We start from the raw sequence: 14953 nt of genomic DNA, 5'->3' as shown, positions 1-14953 counted from the left end.
CGACAATATTTAATGATTGTAATTTTCTTTTATATGCCGATGATGTAAAAATATTTAAATCTGTTTCCAACTCTGCCAGCTGTTCCGCTCTCCAGAGAGCAATCTCGTCCTTCTCGCATTGGTGCTCATGCAACAAACTCCTCATTAATACATCTAAAACTAAGGTAATGACATACACAAGAAAGACTGACAACATCTTGTTTCCCTATAACATTAACGGTGAATTACTCCCACGTGTGGTAGAGGTTAATGACCTAGGCGTCACTTTCGACAGTAAACTGAGCTTCTCTCCACATATTCAGGTAATTACTCGTAGAGCTCTTCGATCGCTTGGCGTTGTCTGTCGCGTGTCCAAGGAGTTCAAGGAGCCGATTTCTCTTCTCAAGCTCTACACAACTATATGTCGTCCTCAGCTTGAATATGCATCTGTTGTCTGGAACAGCACGAGTAAAACAAACCGTAAGCTTGTAGAAAGAGTCCAAAATAAGTTCATATCTATCTTCAACCATCGCTTTGGCGATAGTAGTAATTATAACCCTGGATCGCCCTCTTCATTGACGCTATCATGCTTAACTTCCAGGCGGAACAAGGCTGATATTCTCTTCCTCTTTAAAATTATGCACGGCATAGTGTCTTGTGGTGAGCTGCTACAACATGTTCGTCTTTATGTGCCGCAAAAGTGGACCAGGAAACATGATACCTTTTGCAACTCCAATTGTCTGCGTGTCTTGTGCCCTGTGTGCCGACTGCAATGCACGTACAATCGGTACTCGGATTACCTTGATATATTTAATGATTGTCCTACTCTGTTTCGCAAACATGTCTGTGAGTTTGTATTGGCGTAACTGCCAACTTTTCTTATTCTGCATTTGTCTTTTATCCTTGAGTTCATGCACTTAAATGGCTTTCATTCCGTAACTTCAACATAAGCTATCCTTTCGTTTTTTTGTATTTTGTATTTTATTTTGTATTTGAAAGATGTGTACATTATGTTTCGTGTGTTTCTGTTTCCGTGCGCCAGCACAAAGGCCCCCCCGGCTGTTCCTGGGCACGCAAATAAATGATTGATTGATTGATTGATTGATTGATTGATTGATTATTAGTGGTAAAGTAGCAGTAGTAGTAGCAGTAGCAATGTTTGATCGCCATAAAAACTGCTGCGAATATTTCAACTGGGAGTACAGGCACCGGTGCACCTTTGAAGAAGAACACTACTACCTTTCAAGTCGCTGAACCGATGGGTTCGATAGATCAGTCGTTATAGCGCTTCTGTCTCATTCAGTCGGTGCGACAGGATATTTGACTGAGAGGGAAGCGAGACCAGCCGAATTACGCACTTCATTAGAGTCTCGATTATGGGGAGCAGGAGAAATCTAACCTGCCATGGGATGCCACCGAAGGTGAGGAGCAGAAGCGTGTCCACGTAGCTAGGAATTTCGCTCGCAGCAATGGAGCCCACCAGTTCCTCCCTGGGTATGGACCGAATGGTGTCGACGTGCTCGTTGAGCAGCGTGAAGGGCACGCAAATCCACTGCGAGAGAAATTCGAGCGCGTAAAGCGGTTCAACTTCCCATACATTGTCTTCGAAGTAGAAAGAAACGAGACAAAAAATGATTGCGCAGTTTTGCCTTCCTAACGAAGGTTTAAATGCGACAGCCTTGGCAGAATACGCTGTAGTGGTGGAGAAGGCCGAACGGGAGATATTTACGTATAATAAGGAGGAGGAGGAAGAAACATTTATTTGAGCAGTCAACGTTGTTGGGTTGACCGCCAGGTGGGGGACCTCCCTAGTCCAGGAAGCCCTGGGTTGGCAGCCTGTCTCGCCCGGTCTACCAGATGTTCTTGGTGATCCGGGTTGGAGCTGGTCAACCGACCCTCCCACTGCTTAACTGAGGGATTGGGATTTGGGGCAAGGAATGGTGTGTGGCGGCACTCCCATACCATGTGGTAGAGAGTGCATGGCTCTATGCAGAATTTGCAAGTGTATATGTACAATGTCGGATGCATTGAGTGTAGTAATGTACCATGTGGAAATGTGTTAGTTTGTAACTGTCTGTAGATGACCGTGTCTTCGCGAGACATGTTGGGATGTGGAGGCGTAAAGGTTCTTCGTCCCAAGTGGTAGTGGGCCAGGATGTCAGTGTACTTTCTGGGGATTATAAAGGAATTTTTTTTAGATGCGACTGCATCTCATTCACTCGCCTTGTCCCTGCATCCGGCGTCGGCGTTGTTGTCGGCGTCCGCCCCTCCCCCATTCTCCTCGCCGCGTGAGCTGCGCTCTCCGCCGCTCACCCCCTTTCCCCTCCGATAGCGAACACTCTCTCGCGAGGGGCATTGGATTGGATTCGAATGGATTGGCTTGGCTTGGCTTGGCTTGGCTTGGCTTGGCTTGGATTGGATTGGATTGGATTAAAGTGGACTGTGTTGGATTGTGTTGCGTCATAGCCGCGGCAGACACACTGGGTGCGTTCCAATTTACCGTTTAGACAGCTTCGTTGCCGTCTTCGCGGACAGTACGCCATGTTAAGCCCCGTTCCAATTCGAACGAAGCAGTCAACGAAGACTGCTTCGAGGAGACAGCAGCGAAGTCAGCAACGATGCAGGCTACCTTCCTGTCTAAACTGAAAAGCGACGCCAGCGCCACCTTTTTGCGTTTTTATGTTGAACCAAAAGCACTTTTCCTTTATTTATATATTTAATGAAATATTTTAGTGATGAAGGTGACTTCGCCTAGTTTTTAAATCAGGTAACGTTTTTAATAACAACGGTAATATTAGTTACAAAACTTGCGGCTTGCTCAACTCAACATGTCTGCTACGACGCTGTCGTCTGCGCTCATGTCTGCGCTGGTGTTGCGTTTGCGACGTTTGCAACCACGGTGCCATTCCAATTTCATTCCTTTAGACGTCTACCAAGCTGTCTGCGAATTGGAACGCAGCAACTGGCGCCGGCGCGTCCCCTAACCGCTATGCGCGCTATAAAACGCGGTGCCTGCGCCGCTCCGCTCCATCGTTCCAGCGCCGTTCCTCTGCTGTCCAACGCTGCAACGTGAACCCCCTATGCGTCGCATCTACACAGGGGTTCCCGCGAGAGGAGGTGGGAGATTTTTTTAAATTCAAGGCCATTACGACGTGCAAAGGTGGATGGCAAGTGGAGCTGTACAGCGGCGCCTCGGTGGTGGGGAGGTGTACACGTATCTGCTTATCGTACAGAGCCGCGGCACAGCACCGCGCAGGAAGGAATCAGTGCACGTCCCGCGTAATTTAAACGTTGCATGTTCGCCTTTTCTTTAGTGCTTGTGAGCCAATTTTTAAATATTCTCAGTTGGACTCTATTTAAAAACTATTCAAGATTCCTAAATCCTTAGGTTGTGCTAATAATTGTCCTTGAGTTCGGTTTATTTTTAAGTTTTATTCTGCCTAATTCTACTGCTAAAAAGTCGAAACTTCGTTTTCCGCGTACAGGCGCAGAAGTGTTGCGCCGGATTTCCCCTTTATTGTCAGTATTTGCGTATACCATGTTCTTTTGAGATTTAAGATAAATTACCCTCCCCTTCAAAGGGGCACGCGCGCGATATGCCAGAAATTTATTATGACTAGTAAAAATCCACTAGTACCGTATTCAATGCATGGGCGTAGATACAGTTACGCCGAAGTGCGTGTTAAGATTAATTACCCGCTATTTTTTCTTTGAAGATTCGATTATTTTAGCCTTTTTCTCTCTATAATGGGGTGACCACTAGATGGCATCAATTTATTCTATACTGTTATATTCAGGTACTCATTAGTGAAATTCAATACGTTTCGTAAGAATCTGTCTCGGTAATTTCCAGTTACGCCTAATCTTGGTTCAAATTTTTCAAACACTGTTTTCGAGATTTTCATGCGCTGGAAACAAAATTGCAGCCTGTTCACAGTTGTTCTGGGGTACTTTATTAACCTACCAGTAGGTAATTGATACTGTGACCTACCCTCAGTTCTTAAAACAAATTCCTCCGGCACTGAAGTCGACTTACGCGCTTTGAATGCGGAAGCCTATATATGCATGTCAAAGACTTTTTTATCGCGTCTGCGCCTCTGTTTTTGCTTTCGTTTCGTCGTATTTTGACGCGAATTTCCACAGGTCTACTGGCACTCTTAAAGCGACACTTAAAGCTGAAGGTTGGGCAAGTTTGCTAACTATAAGAAATTCATGGTGCTGGCGTACAATACACAAATCTACAGAAAGGACGAAACACACGCTAGCATGCGTTTTGTCCTTCCTTTAGCTTCGTTTTCTGTAATGTTCGCTAGCACCATGAATTCCTTCAAACGACAGCCTTTCCCAGAAAAAGAGCTCTCTGCATGTGACTGGCGCGCACTTCTTTTACTCAGTTGCCGTCGCGTTCACCTGTCACGTGGCATGCAGTGCTCATGGTAACAAATATATATGCGTTGAAATCTCCCGTCGCCTTCGCGAACTATAAATGCTACCGAAAGCGTTGTCCTCCTAAATAACAAACGTTTTTACTTTTTCTCTACGAAGACTACAGGCCACGGAGCAAGAGCAAGACAGGAGGGGAAACAACGCTTCCTAGCGCGGTCAGATAACGTCACAAGCGCTTGGCCGAGGTTAAGCTAGCGGGAGAACTTGCGAGGCCGCCGGGATCGGCATTTCACTGCGCAGCCGCCGGACGGAATTGTGGCCGCTAACATTTGGTCCATCGGGTGCCGCCACCCTCTCCTTCACCACCTCAGCTACGAAGCTTTGTAGTCCGCGTTGGTTTTAATTGTGACTTTATCTGGCCGGTTGCCCGCGCTTGGCGCAAGTGGCTGCTTCCCCTCCTATACATATTCTCGCACCATGCTACATACCAACCCCCCCCCCCCTACACACACACACACACCAGCTCACCTCAGTCTGCTATTGCCTACCCAATACCATTGCTTTTTCACCACTGTCTTCAACTCGGTCCTCTACACGGTACCAAAGGGTTCTCAATCATGGTGGCCTGAAGAAACCCTAGGGCCACCATGATTGCCACCATGACTGCTGTTGTGGAACTCCCCCTACACCTCGCCTCCCTGCAGGATATGTGTGGTTGTTCATGAGGCTGCTATAGAATTAAGTGAAGATGCCGCAGTTTCACTGCAAGAGTTTATCCACTGCTAGTGCAGCAGAAGAAAGCATGTAAGTTGAACAGATGGGCGAACTTTTCTTGCTCACACCTGTAGCGTAATGCAGGGATATCTCTCTCTTAATTGAGGCTTCACATCTGCGGCTGGATTCATCTGTTTAGGGCCAGAGTGATGTATTAAAAACACACCATTATCCCTCAAATTTATAAAATCAAGCGGAACTGGGGCGGATGTACAACGGGGAGGGGATGAACGTACACAGACGTTCGAGTAGCTCCGAACGGGGCCACCAGTCATGTCCCAGTTGGTTTAGTGGTACTTACTGTACGTTGAAAATAAATTTGGCCTATGTGGAATCTGAGTGCTATTGGCCTTTAAAAGCCCACTTCCGGAGCCTCTGCCATATATCATATCGTGTGGGAGTGTCAGAATGCCCCAGAGACCACTCAAATACCCAACCACTTTAACGAGCAGTGGAAGGCCTCCCTGGCTAGTCCGAATCCTGACATCCAGTCCACCCTGGTGACATAGGGCGAGCATTGCCAGCAGAAGTCAAGGTATCCCGGAATAATGACGCCCGTCCACATAGAAGGCCCGTGACAATAGCCCCTTGCTCGTTTGAATAAATTTATTGAATGAATCAATAAATGTACGCATCAACAAAAAAATCCAAGGGGAACAAAAAAAAAAAAAACGTTCACCCCCGGTGGGACTCGAACCCACAATCCCCGGTTTAGGAGACCGATGCCTTATCCATTAGGCCACGGGGGCGCGCGGTTACTGATACGCGAAAGGACCATTTCGTAAGCCTTCCAGCGCGGAAATGTCATTTCAATCTACCAGTAAGTGGGCCCGAAGCATCTCAGAACAGTACCATCGCGAACCAATCAGTTCCTAGTGTCCTCTACTTAAGCATCATAGGGTCTCGCAATACCAAAGAATGAACCAAGACTCTACATCGATGCTCCTTTGCAGAATACTCCACCCAACTCCTGCATCTAATCCACGTAGTCTCTCACCGGCGATATGGCATTGAGGAACAAGACACGATGTGCATGATACGAGCACTGCTGGTTAGCCGCATTACATACGAAACTCCATACGCCGCACTTCCCAGAAATCCCGCCTCAAGACTATGATCCGATAAGCTTTTACGAGGCTGCTCTCAGCTCACCAACAACCGCATCGACATACTTGCTTTCGCGCTTCATATATCATGGGAAGTGTTGCTAGAATCCCACAGCTCGGCAGACTTCACACCTACAACTGACACCGACTGGTGGACAGGTTCTATTATCTTTGACCTATCAGCAAATATTACTGAATGACCAGAAGAAGCTTATTGACCTCATCATCTGAACCAACGTCCGCGTAGCACCCACACCTCGCAATATGCACCCCACACAAAACGCAGAAATAGCCGCCAGGGCAAGGACTCTGGCCAAACGCCATGGCAATGACCCCACTACAGTATACACTGATGCAACACCATATCTTCAGCGTCCAGGCCACGTAGCCAGCGTTGTCAACGGTACTGGCCAACGACTATCGGCCATCACCGGGACCACTACATCCATTGAAACTGCTGAAGTGATCGCCATGCCTCCAGCAGCAACGGCAAACAACGAAACCGCCACAATCTTGACAGACTCGTAGTCCGTATGCCCAAATTACTAACTGGGAATAATTTCTGCCCCTGCTTTGCGCTTACTTATACATCGCAAGACCAAAATCCGCATAGTATGGATACCTGCCACCAAACTCGCGAATTGATAGACTGAGCCATTGTTCAAGACGGCCACACATGAGCAGAAGAGCTCCGAAGAAGAGCTCGCTGCAGCCGCTTAGAAAATTCACGGACATCCCAGTACATTACCGTCGTGAACGCTGCTAGTACCCATACCCACATCAGCGCCTCACGAGAGAAGAATCTTTGACTCTAAGAAGACTACAGACCAGCACCTACTCCCAAGCTCTCCTCCATTTTATTTTCCGTACACAATACCCATCATTCTGACAACCCTATCCTCAACCCGGCACCTTATTCCAGATGGTGTGGGAATCCAGGGAATCCATCCAACAAGCAGTGGATGGATTCCCTACCCAGCCCGGGTCCCGACATCTAGTCCGCTCTGTCATGAGTGCGAAGACTACCAGCAGAGTCCCCAGTGCCCCGGAATATGGTCGCCTTCCACACGGTGGTGCCCGTAACAACAGTCCCTTGCTCGTTTGGATAAAAACCAATCAATCAATCAATCAATCAATCAATCAATCAATCAATCAATCAATCAATCAATCAATCAATCAATCAATCAATCAATCAAATCAAATCAAGTTTTATTTTTCAACATTGGTACAGTGGACAATGTTTACAGTCACTCTGGCAGGAAGCTGTAGAGACAGCTTGACGGGGCCAGAGTGGCGGTGCAGCTGCGGCAACTTTGGTAGGAAACAACACATTAAATAGAAACAACAATGAATGAATCAATGAATCAATCAATCAATCAATCAATCAATCAATCAATCAATCAATCAATCAATCAATCAATCAATCAATCACTTTTGTGGAGCATTCCATTGAATTTCCGCGAAATTAAAATATTATATTAAAGACAAACATACAGTGAACATGTTCCAGGTATTCAAAGTGGTCGGGAAGCAGCCATAGAAAGGTACATTTTTCGTGTTTTAGTACACCATCAAGCTTTGTAAGCTGGCATACAGCTTCAAGCCAATTTTACAAATCGATTCTGAACGCGCAGCGAGGTGGAAGTTACTGAGCTGAGTTACTACACAAGGCTATTCGCACGCCTGACATAGTAACCTCACTTTGTGATCTCCCGTCGTCTGTGCGCGTACTTCGCTCCCCGACAAAAGCGACATAACCAAGTCCAGAGCCCTTTAATACATTGAAGGGCTCTGGACTTTGCGAAGGCGTTGGCTAGTCAAAGCTGCTCGGACGACCAATTAACTTTGCCAATCTGACCACTATATTTAACTTTCAACGCAAAGGTTTGCTCCTCCGGAAGGTAGTTTAATGCTAACACGATTTCCGCCTGGTCCACTGCGTCTCTGTTCGTTGCAGCGCGATGTCGCGCGTTTCTCGGCATTGCACACGTATATGCCAGTGGCAGTTCTTCTGTGAAAACAACGACGCGAATTTGGAGGCTGCTGTGGGCGGTCGCTGGCACTGGCACGCCCGCTTCCGTTCGCTGACCTACGAAATGTCCGGCCGCGGTAATTGCTGCCTCTTGTTACGAATGGGCCAGCGCCGCAGTACTTCCCCGCATCACTCCTCGGCTGTGCGGCGAAGCCACTCGGGCGCCTTCGAAAACAGGCGCAGTCATGTCGGTGGCAAGTTGCGACAAAGCCGCGTCAGACGCTTTGCTCTCGGCAAAACTTCGGCGGCTGCCTGCGTGGCTCGTCTCCACGTTCTTCAAGGACACAGAGGCCCCGTCGATCGCAACGGAGTCCTCCTCTCTCCCCTCTCTCGGACTCATCGTGCGCGGAGGCTACCGACGACTAACGAACACTGGAAAGAGCGTTGCGTGTGTCTGTGACGTTCGTGCGTGTTCCAGGCTTGTTGGCGTTTTGACCGTTATCGCTTTAGGGTATAAATAGAGCATAGAGCTGTCCAAGCGTTGTAACTCATTCCTGTTAGAGCAGCGAATCGATGTTGTCGCTCTGCTCGAGTACTGTATTGTAACCTCGCCCGTCGGGGCATTGTTCTTTGGGTTCGGCTCACCTCTCGCTATGAAGTAAACAGTTACGTTAGCCTACGGCTTCTGGACTTCTTCACGGCTGCAACAGCGGCTGGCCGCTCGCATCATACACGCTACCACTCGTATGTCGGAGGCCACGGAGCTCGGATCGGGTGCCCCCGCCCGGTCGCAACAACTGGTGGCAGCGGTGGGATGGCAACTTCGTAATACCTGAGGCCAGCGGTGCGAGACCCAACACCACGGCGGCTTCGGACTTCGCAGAATTCACGGCGGTCAAGGGTGAGTGCGGGACTTTTCTTCACTGAGTTTTACCAGGCTGCTGAGGATAGCTGGTAGGGCGTGTTTTTGTCGCGTGGGTTATTCGCGCAAAACATTTTTGGAGCAGTGGGAAAGCAGTACTCTAGACCGGCCATGAATTTGAAGGCGTTGAAAAAACCGCAGTTGTTGGAGCTTGCAAAAGAGTTGCGCTTGGATGTTACGGACGCACTGAGAAAGCCAGAGCTGATACAGGCTATACTCGCTGTCGGGGCTGACGATGAGGAGCTGTCGGAATGCATTGAGCTGATCAATGGCAGGGAGACCGCGAAACGTCAGGCCGCCGAGGCAGAGGCTAAACGTCAGGCTGCAGAGGCTGAGCGCCAGCGTGAGTAAAGCGAGGAGAAAAAGCGAGAACACGAGGAAAGAATGCGAGAGCAGAAACTCAAACACGAGGAAAGAGAGCGAGTAGAGGAGCTCGAGAGGCAGAAACGACAGCAGGAACGCGAGGAAAAAGAACGACAGCACCAGGAAAAGATGCGATGGTACGACCTCGAGCTCGAGCGCCTTGAACAGGAAAGAAGGGAGCTCGAGGGAGAGAGACTGCAACGAGAGAACAAGCACCTAGGGCATGAAATTCAACTCGATCAGGATGAAGTGAAGCCCGAGTTAGAATTGTTGCTCGAGAAAGACCTCGTTGTCGAGGGAAGCACCGTGCCAGCGCTGCCAGTAGCAGACGCTCGGGAGCGCGAGTCGGAGGTGACGGTTGCAGAGCAGAGCGGCAAGTACAGTGAACTAGAATGTCTTGATCCAGTGGCGCGAACGGGAGCGCTTTGCAGCGTTCGGGCTCACGGCCGGACTGGAGCAGCGGCGAGCGCACACTTTCATACGGCCTGCGCACCCAAGAAGGAACCAATACAGCAGATTCTTTACAGTGGGGGCGCTTCGAACCAACCCTCTGCCCTTCCAACCCGCCTTTCTGTTAGTCGACGCATCGCCTCTGGAAGAGCAGCTGTGTGTTTTTGACAGTGCGCTTCGCTGCCGGCGGGCCGCTCAGCCCGACCGGAGCGTGAATAGCAGAATCACGTTTAGCTAAGCGATAACCCTATCTCCCTCGACGGGAAATCATTCGCGTCACTGGTCGTGCCCTGTGCGTGTGCAAACCAAGACATCATCCGAAAGGAAAAATAAAAAATAAGAAATGATATTTCAGTCACGGAAAGTGCCGTGTTTATTTGCCTGTCTCACCATTTTCATATAATACAGTCGCTGATAAGATATGAAGGCCTCGCATATTTTTCTTCATGCGCCCCGAGTTAAAATGTTTCTTTCAATTTTTTGATTAGGCGCTTCCGAGTGATAATGTTAGGCTGTTTGACCCAATTAGACCGAAAATTCAGAAGGGGGGAGGAGTCGCCTATTTTAATGACGCACATGTAAATTTACACGGACAGGTATCGCGTGTAACCACGGCAGGGCTAGAGCAGTAGCAAGTGCGCGCGCGCCGCCGCTCTACCTACCCCGCGCGTGCTGTAGGTCAACCGGCGAGGGTTGGTCCGCAGCGACACGAACTAGCGGCGGTCATAGGTGGGGACTATACCCGAAGCGCAGGCCGTATGAAAGTGCGCGCCCGCCGCTCCTCCAGCCCGGCCGTGTCGGGCTGAAGCAAAGCGCGTCTACCGCCGCCAGGGGCGCCACTGCGCCTTCTTCGAAAACGGTACCGCGGTTGCACGGGCCGTTCCTTGGGGCGCTCGCCAGCTATTGCCGCTGCCGTTTTTTACTGTGGTACAGTAATTAACCTTTATGGAAGAAAGATGCTCACTTTTGTTGTCCCTGTACTTTTCTAAGAACGTTTTGTTGCTTATCAGACCCGTTTGAGCCATCGGGCAACGGCTACAAACAAATCGTCTGCTAGCGGCGCAGACGATACGAGCGGATGTGCGATACGTTGGCGGCGCGCGGTCGGACAAACTCTCCGTCTGTTTATGGCTGAGGCCGGCCTTTCATTTCTGCGTGTTTTACGTTTCCGTGATGTTCCACAGAAGCAAGAGGTATACAATCGTCAGGAATATAGTTATTGCGAGTGCTGTCGAATAGAGGTTGGCCAGGCCGGGTACGCGATGTCAAAACGAAGGACGGACACCTATTGCTTTGCTCCGGGTTGTCACAGTGGTTACCCTGCAGGTGCTCCCAAGGCGTCTTTGTTCGCCGCTCCTTTGGACGATGAACTGTGCAAAAAGTGGGGACAAAATTTGGGAAGACTGGACAAACTCTTGACCATATCTTCAGCCGTTGGTGAGCGCCACTTTGAGCCCGAGTGCTTATTGCGTGATTACATCCACGTAATAAACGGCTGTAAAGTGCGACTTGTACGCGGGAAGCTGTCACTGGCTCCAGGTGCTGTACCTACCATCCTGCCTGACTGTGCTTCGAATTCTGCGCGGAGCATGCACGCGGAAGCCGCAAAGGAAAAGGCGGGCAAGAGTTTCAGTTTCGGCAGCCAGCAAGCAAGCTGAAGAGCCGAAAAAGATGAGGTGCACCAGCCACAACACGAGGCTCTCTCTCCGCAGTGCTCATCAAATGAAGTCGTAAGTTCTGTGGAATGATGCTTTCACAATGAGCCATCTTCAAGAAGTCAAGCTTCCTTCAAAGCTCTGGTGCCGGCTAAATTGTGCCGACGATCGAAACGTTCGTTTCGCTATACGACATCGATACGAAAAAAAAAAAAAAAAAAGCTAGACATTTTCACGAGAAATCTGTGCTCTTCTATCCACATGACGACAAAGTGTCGTCGCAAACATTCTTTTCGTGGTGTGTTATGCGGAAGCGGTGACATATATTCCCTAGCTGTTGCGAACAGTGTGCTGCAAGAAGCTGACAGCAGTTCGGCCTGCAAAGGGGCCATGACGACTAGGAGGTTTAGTGATGTATTACACGTGCTAACACAGAAGCTGCGATCTCAAACGACACATTTGGAGACGCTGCCTTCAGCACTAAGTGCCTGGGGAAAGTTTCCTCTGAAGGTAATTTGTTTATTGCAAACTTTGCTGCTGAGAAAATCAGCCGGGTGCTACTGGACGCGTGAATACTGGGTATAATTTGCTTTTGTAGAGTGAAATTCACAAGTAGGTTCATGCCGGGACTTTATTACAGTAAATATAAAAAGTAAATCCATTCGTAAAGAATTAAACATAGCAGTTGTCCGCCGGCAGCACATCGAACGCGTACGCTCGCATCGATCGTCTGCGCAGGTAGCAGACGACACCAAACAACTCGATTTATAGCCGTTTCCCTACAGCTCAAACGGGCAGATTTGCAACAAAACGTTCCTAGCAAGGTACGGAAATGCCAGACGCGAGTAGCATTTTTTTTTTAAGGGTTAATTACTACCCAACATCGGAACAGCGACAGCCTGCCGCGGCGCCTTTCGAAGATGGCGCAGCAGCGCCACCTGGTGTTTTCTACACAGAAGAGCACGCCCCTTCCTCGCCGTTCGCGCCACTAGATCATTCTAGTTCACATTAGCTCAGACTGTCGGCAGAGGCGACCGAGGGCAGTGCGTGTCCACTGAGTGCGATAATGTGTCGGCGTTTGTTTTGGAGATCTCGGCGGAGTGTTCGGACGGTTCAAATTCGCGGGAGGCCTTAGGAACGGCTACCGGTCTGAACATGAACATTTCGCGAGATAGGCCTCCTGCGCTGGAGTTTTGGCGACATGCAGCGCCCCTAGCGGCCGACGCCTTCGGGTAGTACAAAAGCAGACGACCCTCGCCGCCCTCCATGTGTTTTCAATTACAAGCCAGAGTGAAAGTTGGTTGTGGCGCTTTGTGGCGTGTTTAAATCACTACATACTGTATGAAATAGCCCCTAAAGTAGCTGCAGAGGCTAAACAAAATAATATCCGCAAAAAGGAGCCGATTTGTCGGCTTTCTTTTGAGCGAGCTGTCGCGGTGGTCGCGGCGTGGGACAGTATATCGCCAGGTCGGGTGGTTTAACCGTTTGACGACAGTTACAGTTTTTTCTTCTTGCGTGTGGTCGACAAAGGAAAGTTCACGAGTAGCATAAACACGGAACGCTGCTCATCTTACATCCTGAGGTAACTGCAAATGTTGCTTCATCGGAAGCATGCAAGCGAACGCAAGAATTGCGCAGCCGACTCAGCTGACACTGCTGGCCTGGCACCGCCTTTGAAACGAGTGGAAATTTTGTTTCGTATTTTCGCAAACTAAATTATTCTTGCGTAACGTTTTACGCCGCACGATTTACGAACGGCAGGGTACATAGCGAGTAGGTGGGGCAATAGCGCCCATTAAATAAACAAATTAAGCGCTATTAAAGGACGCAAAACACGCACCAAATCACACGCCCTGCAGAGATGTGTACTTCTATAACATCACATAACACAGCCGCATACACGGCGCGGGGCCCCGAGTATTTCTATACGATCATCACTGACTGTGTTGGTTTTCTAGTGCAGGGGTCGTACGCCGACACGCCAGTTATGACTTCAAACTTCAAATTGAGTTAGACAGCGAGACAAGAACAGAGAAGTGGCGTCCTCCAGTTGAATTGCCCCCCCCCCTCCCCCCCATCTTCACACTTCGCTATATTATTGTCAAATATTATTAGAAATTCGCTGAATTTTTTCTCTTTGCATTCAAAGCCCCCTCCTCCTCCTCCTCCTCCCCCCACCTATTTGCCGTCCAGCCCTCGGCTGTGTAGGCTGCATGGAACTCAGCCGTTGCTGACCCTGATCCTAGGCTATTAGGTGCGAACTGGGAATGTATGCTGCAAGAGCGTAATTAAGTAAAGTGAGAGCAAACAAGGAAAGCGAGCGGCCTCTTAGTTCGCCCGACCACTTTGTTTTACGGCCACTAATTTCGGAATCGAAAACAGATTTCACGCTTTTGACGGTCGCGGCATTTTGTCACCGAGACACGCAACAAAACGGCAAGCTAACGCTGCACCATGTATTCGTAACGGCGACGCAAACGAGCACTGTTTAATGAAAGCGCACGCATAGTGTGCAGGTACGCAAAAGAGCGGCGCACCGCAGCAGGCGAGCCTGCGTTATGTCGGACTCGCTGGCTTTTTAAAGCGCGATCATCGCCGATTGCGTCACTCTTCTTTTTTGATCGGCTGTTTTTGAGAAGTCTTTGTCACCTAGAGTATTAGTTTAAACTAGAAATTTTACCTAAAATTTCACTTCGTACGACCATCGATAGGTGAACCTGCGAGTAGCAGACGCCGTCACGGTCCCGGCACTTTCGTCGGCGCTGTAAACGTGTTTAGCGCTGCAAAGCTTTTTCCCCTAATGCCAAGTTGATCGCTGAAATAGATCTGACGCGTCGGGGATGAGCTGGTGACCACGTTGCAAAATAATCGGGAGCGTCGAGCTTATTTTGCTTCTGTCAACACAGGATCCTATGGGACCCGCGCAGCTTTGTACTACCCGGAAGTACTGCCCGGAAGCCGCTTGCGCAGCGCCCCCTGGGCAGCGCAGGAGGCCTATAGTGAGGTTTCGCTGGAGTGCCTAAGCCATGAGGCTACCGAAAGGCAACACGAGTCCGCTGAAACGGAGGTTGTTTCTTCGGACGGCGGCAGTTCAGAAGAGACCTTCGTTGTGGGAAAGCCTGCAGTCGAGGCAGAAAACGGTTTGCACGGTTCAGCTGGGAGTCATGACGATCTCGCCACTGAGCAAGCCGATTCCGTCCTGCCACCAGCTCAGGTAGCTGATCTCAAGCAACGGCCAGCCGAGCTCGTAGAGGTTCAGGCGTCTGGGGCGGCTGAGCCGTCTTTTGAGACAGGGCAGTCTGGTTGTAGTGTGGCCTTGACAGCCGCAAAACAGAACGACAACACC

The 14953-nt window shown here is 49.5% G+C and overlaps 1 protein-coding gene and 1 non-coding gene across 2 annotated transcripts in view; both read right to left on the bottom strand.

Annotated features, from left to right (window-relative positions):
- LOC144141781 (high-affinity choline transporter 1-like) overlaps window positions 1–14953 on the bottom strand; it is a 117556-nt gene that overhangs the window by 16962 nt on the left and 85641 nt on the right. Inside the window, exon 6 of the mRNA XM_077673278.1 lies at window positions 1379–1531. Coding sequence (XP_077529404.1) covers window positions 1379–1531 — 153 coding nt within the window. The remainder of the gene's footprint in view (window positions 1–1378; window positions 1532–14953) is intronic.
- Window positions 5816–5888, bottom strand: Trnar-ccu (transfer RNA arginine (anticodon CCU)). The gene has a single exon. It is a non-coding gene; the product is annotated as a tRNA-Arg (tRNA).

Source organism: Haemaphysalis longicornis, unplaced genomic scaffold (genome assembly GCF_048455015.1).
Source record: "Haemaphysalis longicornis isolate Haplotype H1 unplaced genomic scaffold, Haemaphysalis longicornis Haplotype H1 scaffold_1, whole genome shotgun sequence".
NCBI classification, from domain to species: Eukaryota; Metazoa; Arthropoda; class Arachnida; order Ixodida; family Ixodidae; genus Haemaphysalis; species Haemaphysalis longicornis.
This window is presented reverse-complemented; position numbering and strand designations above follow the sequence as displayed.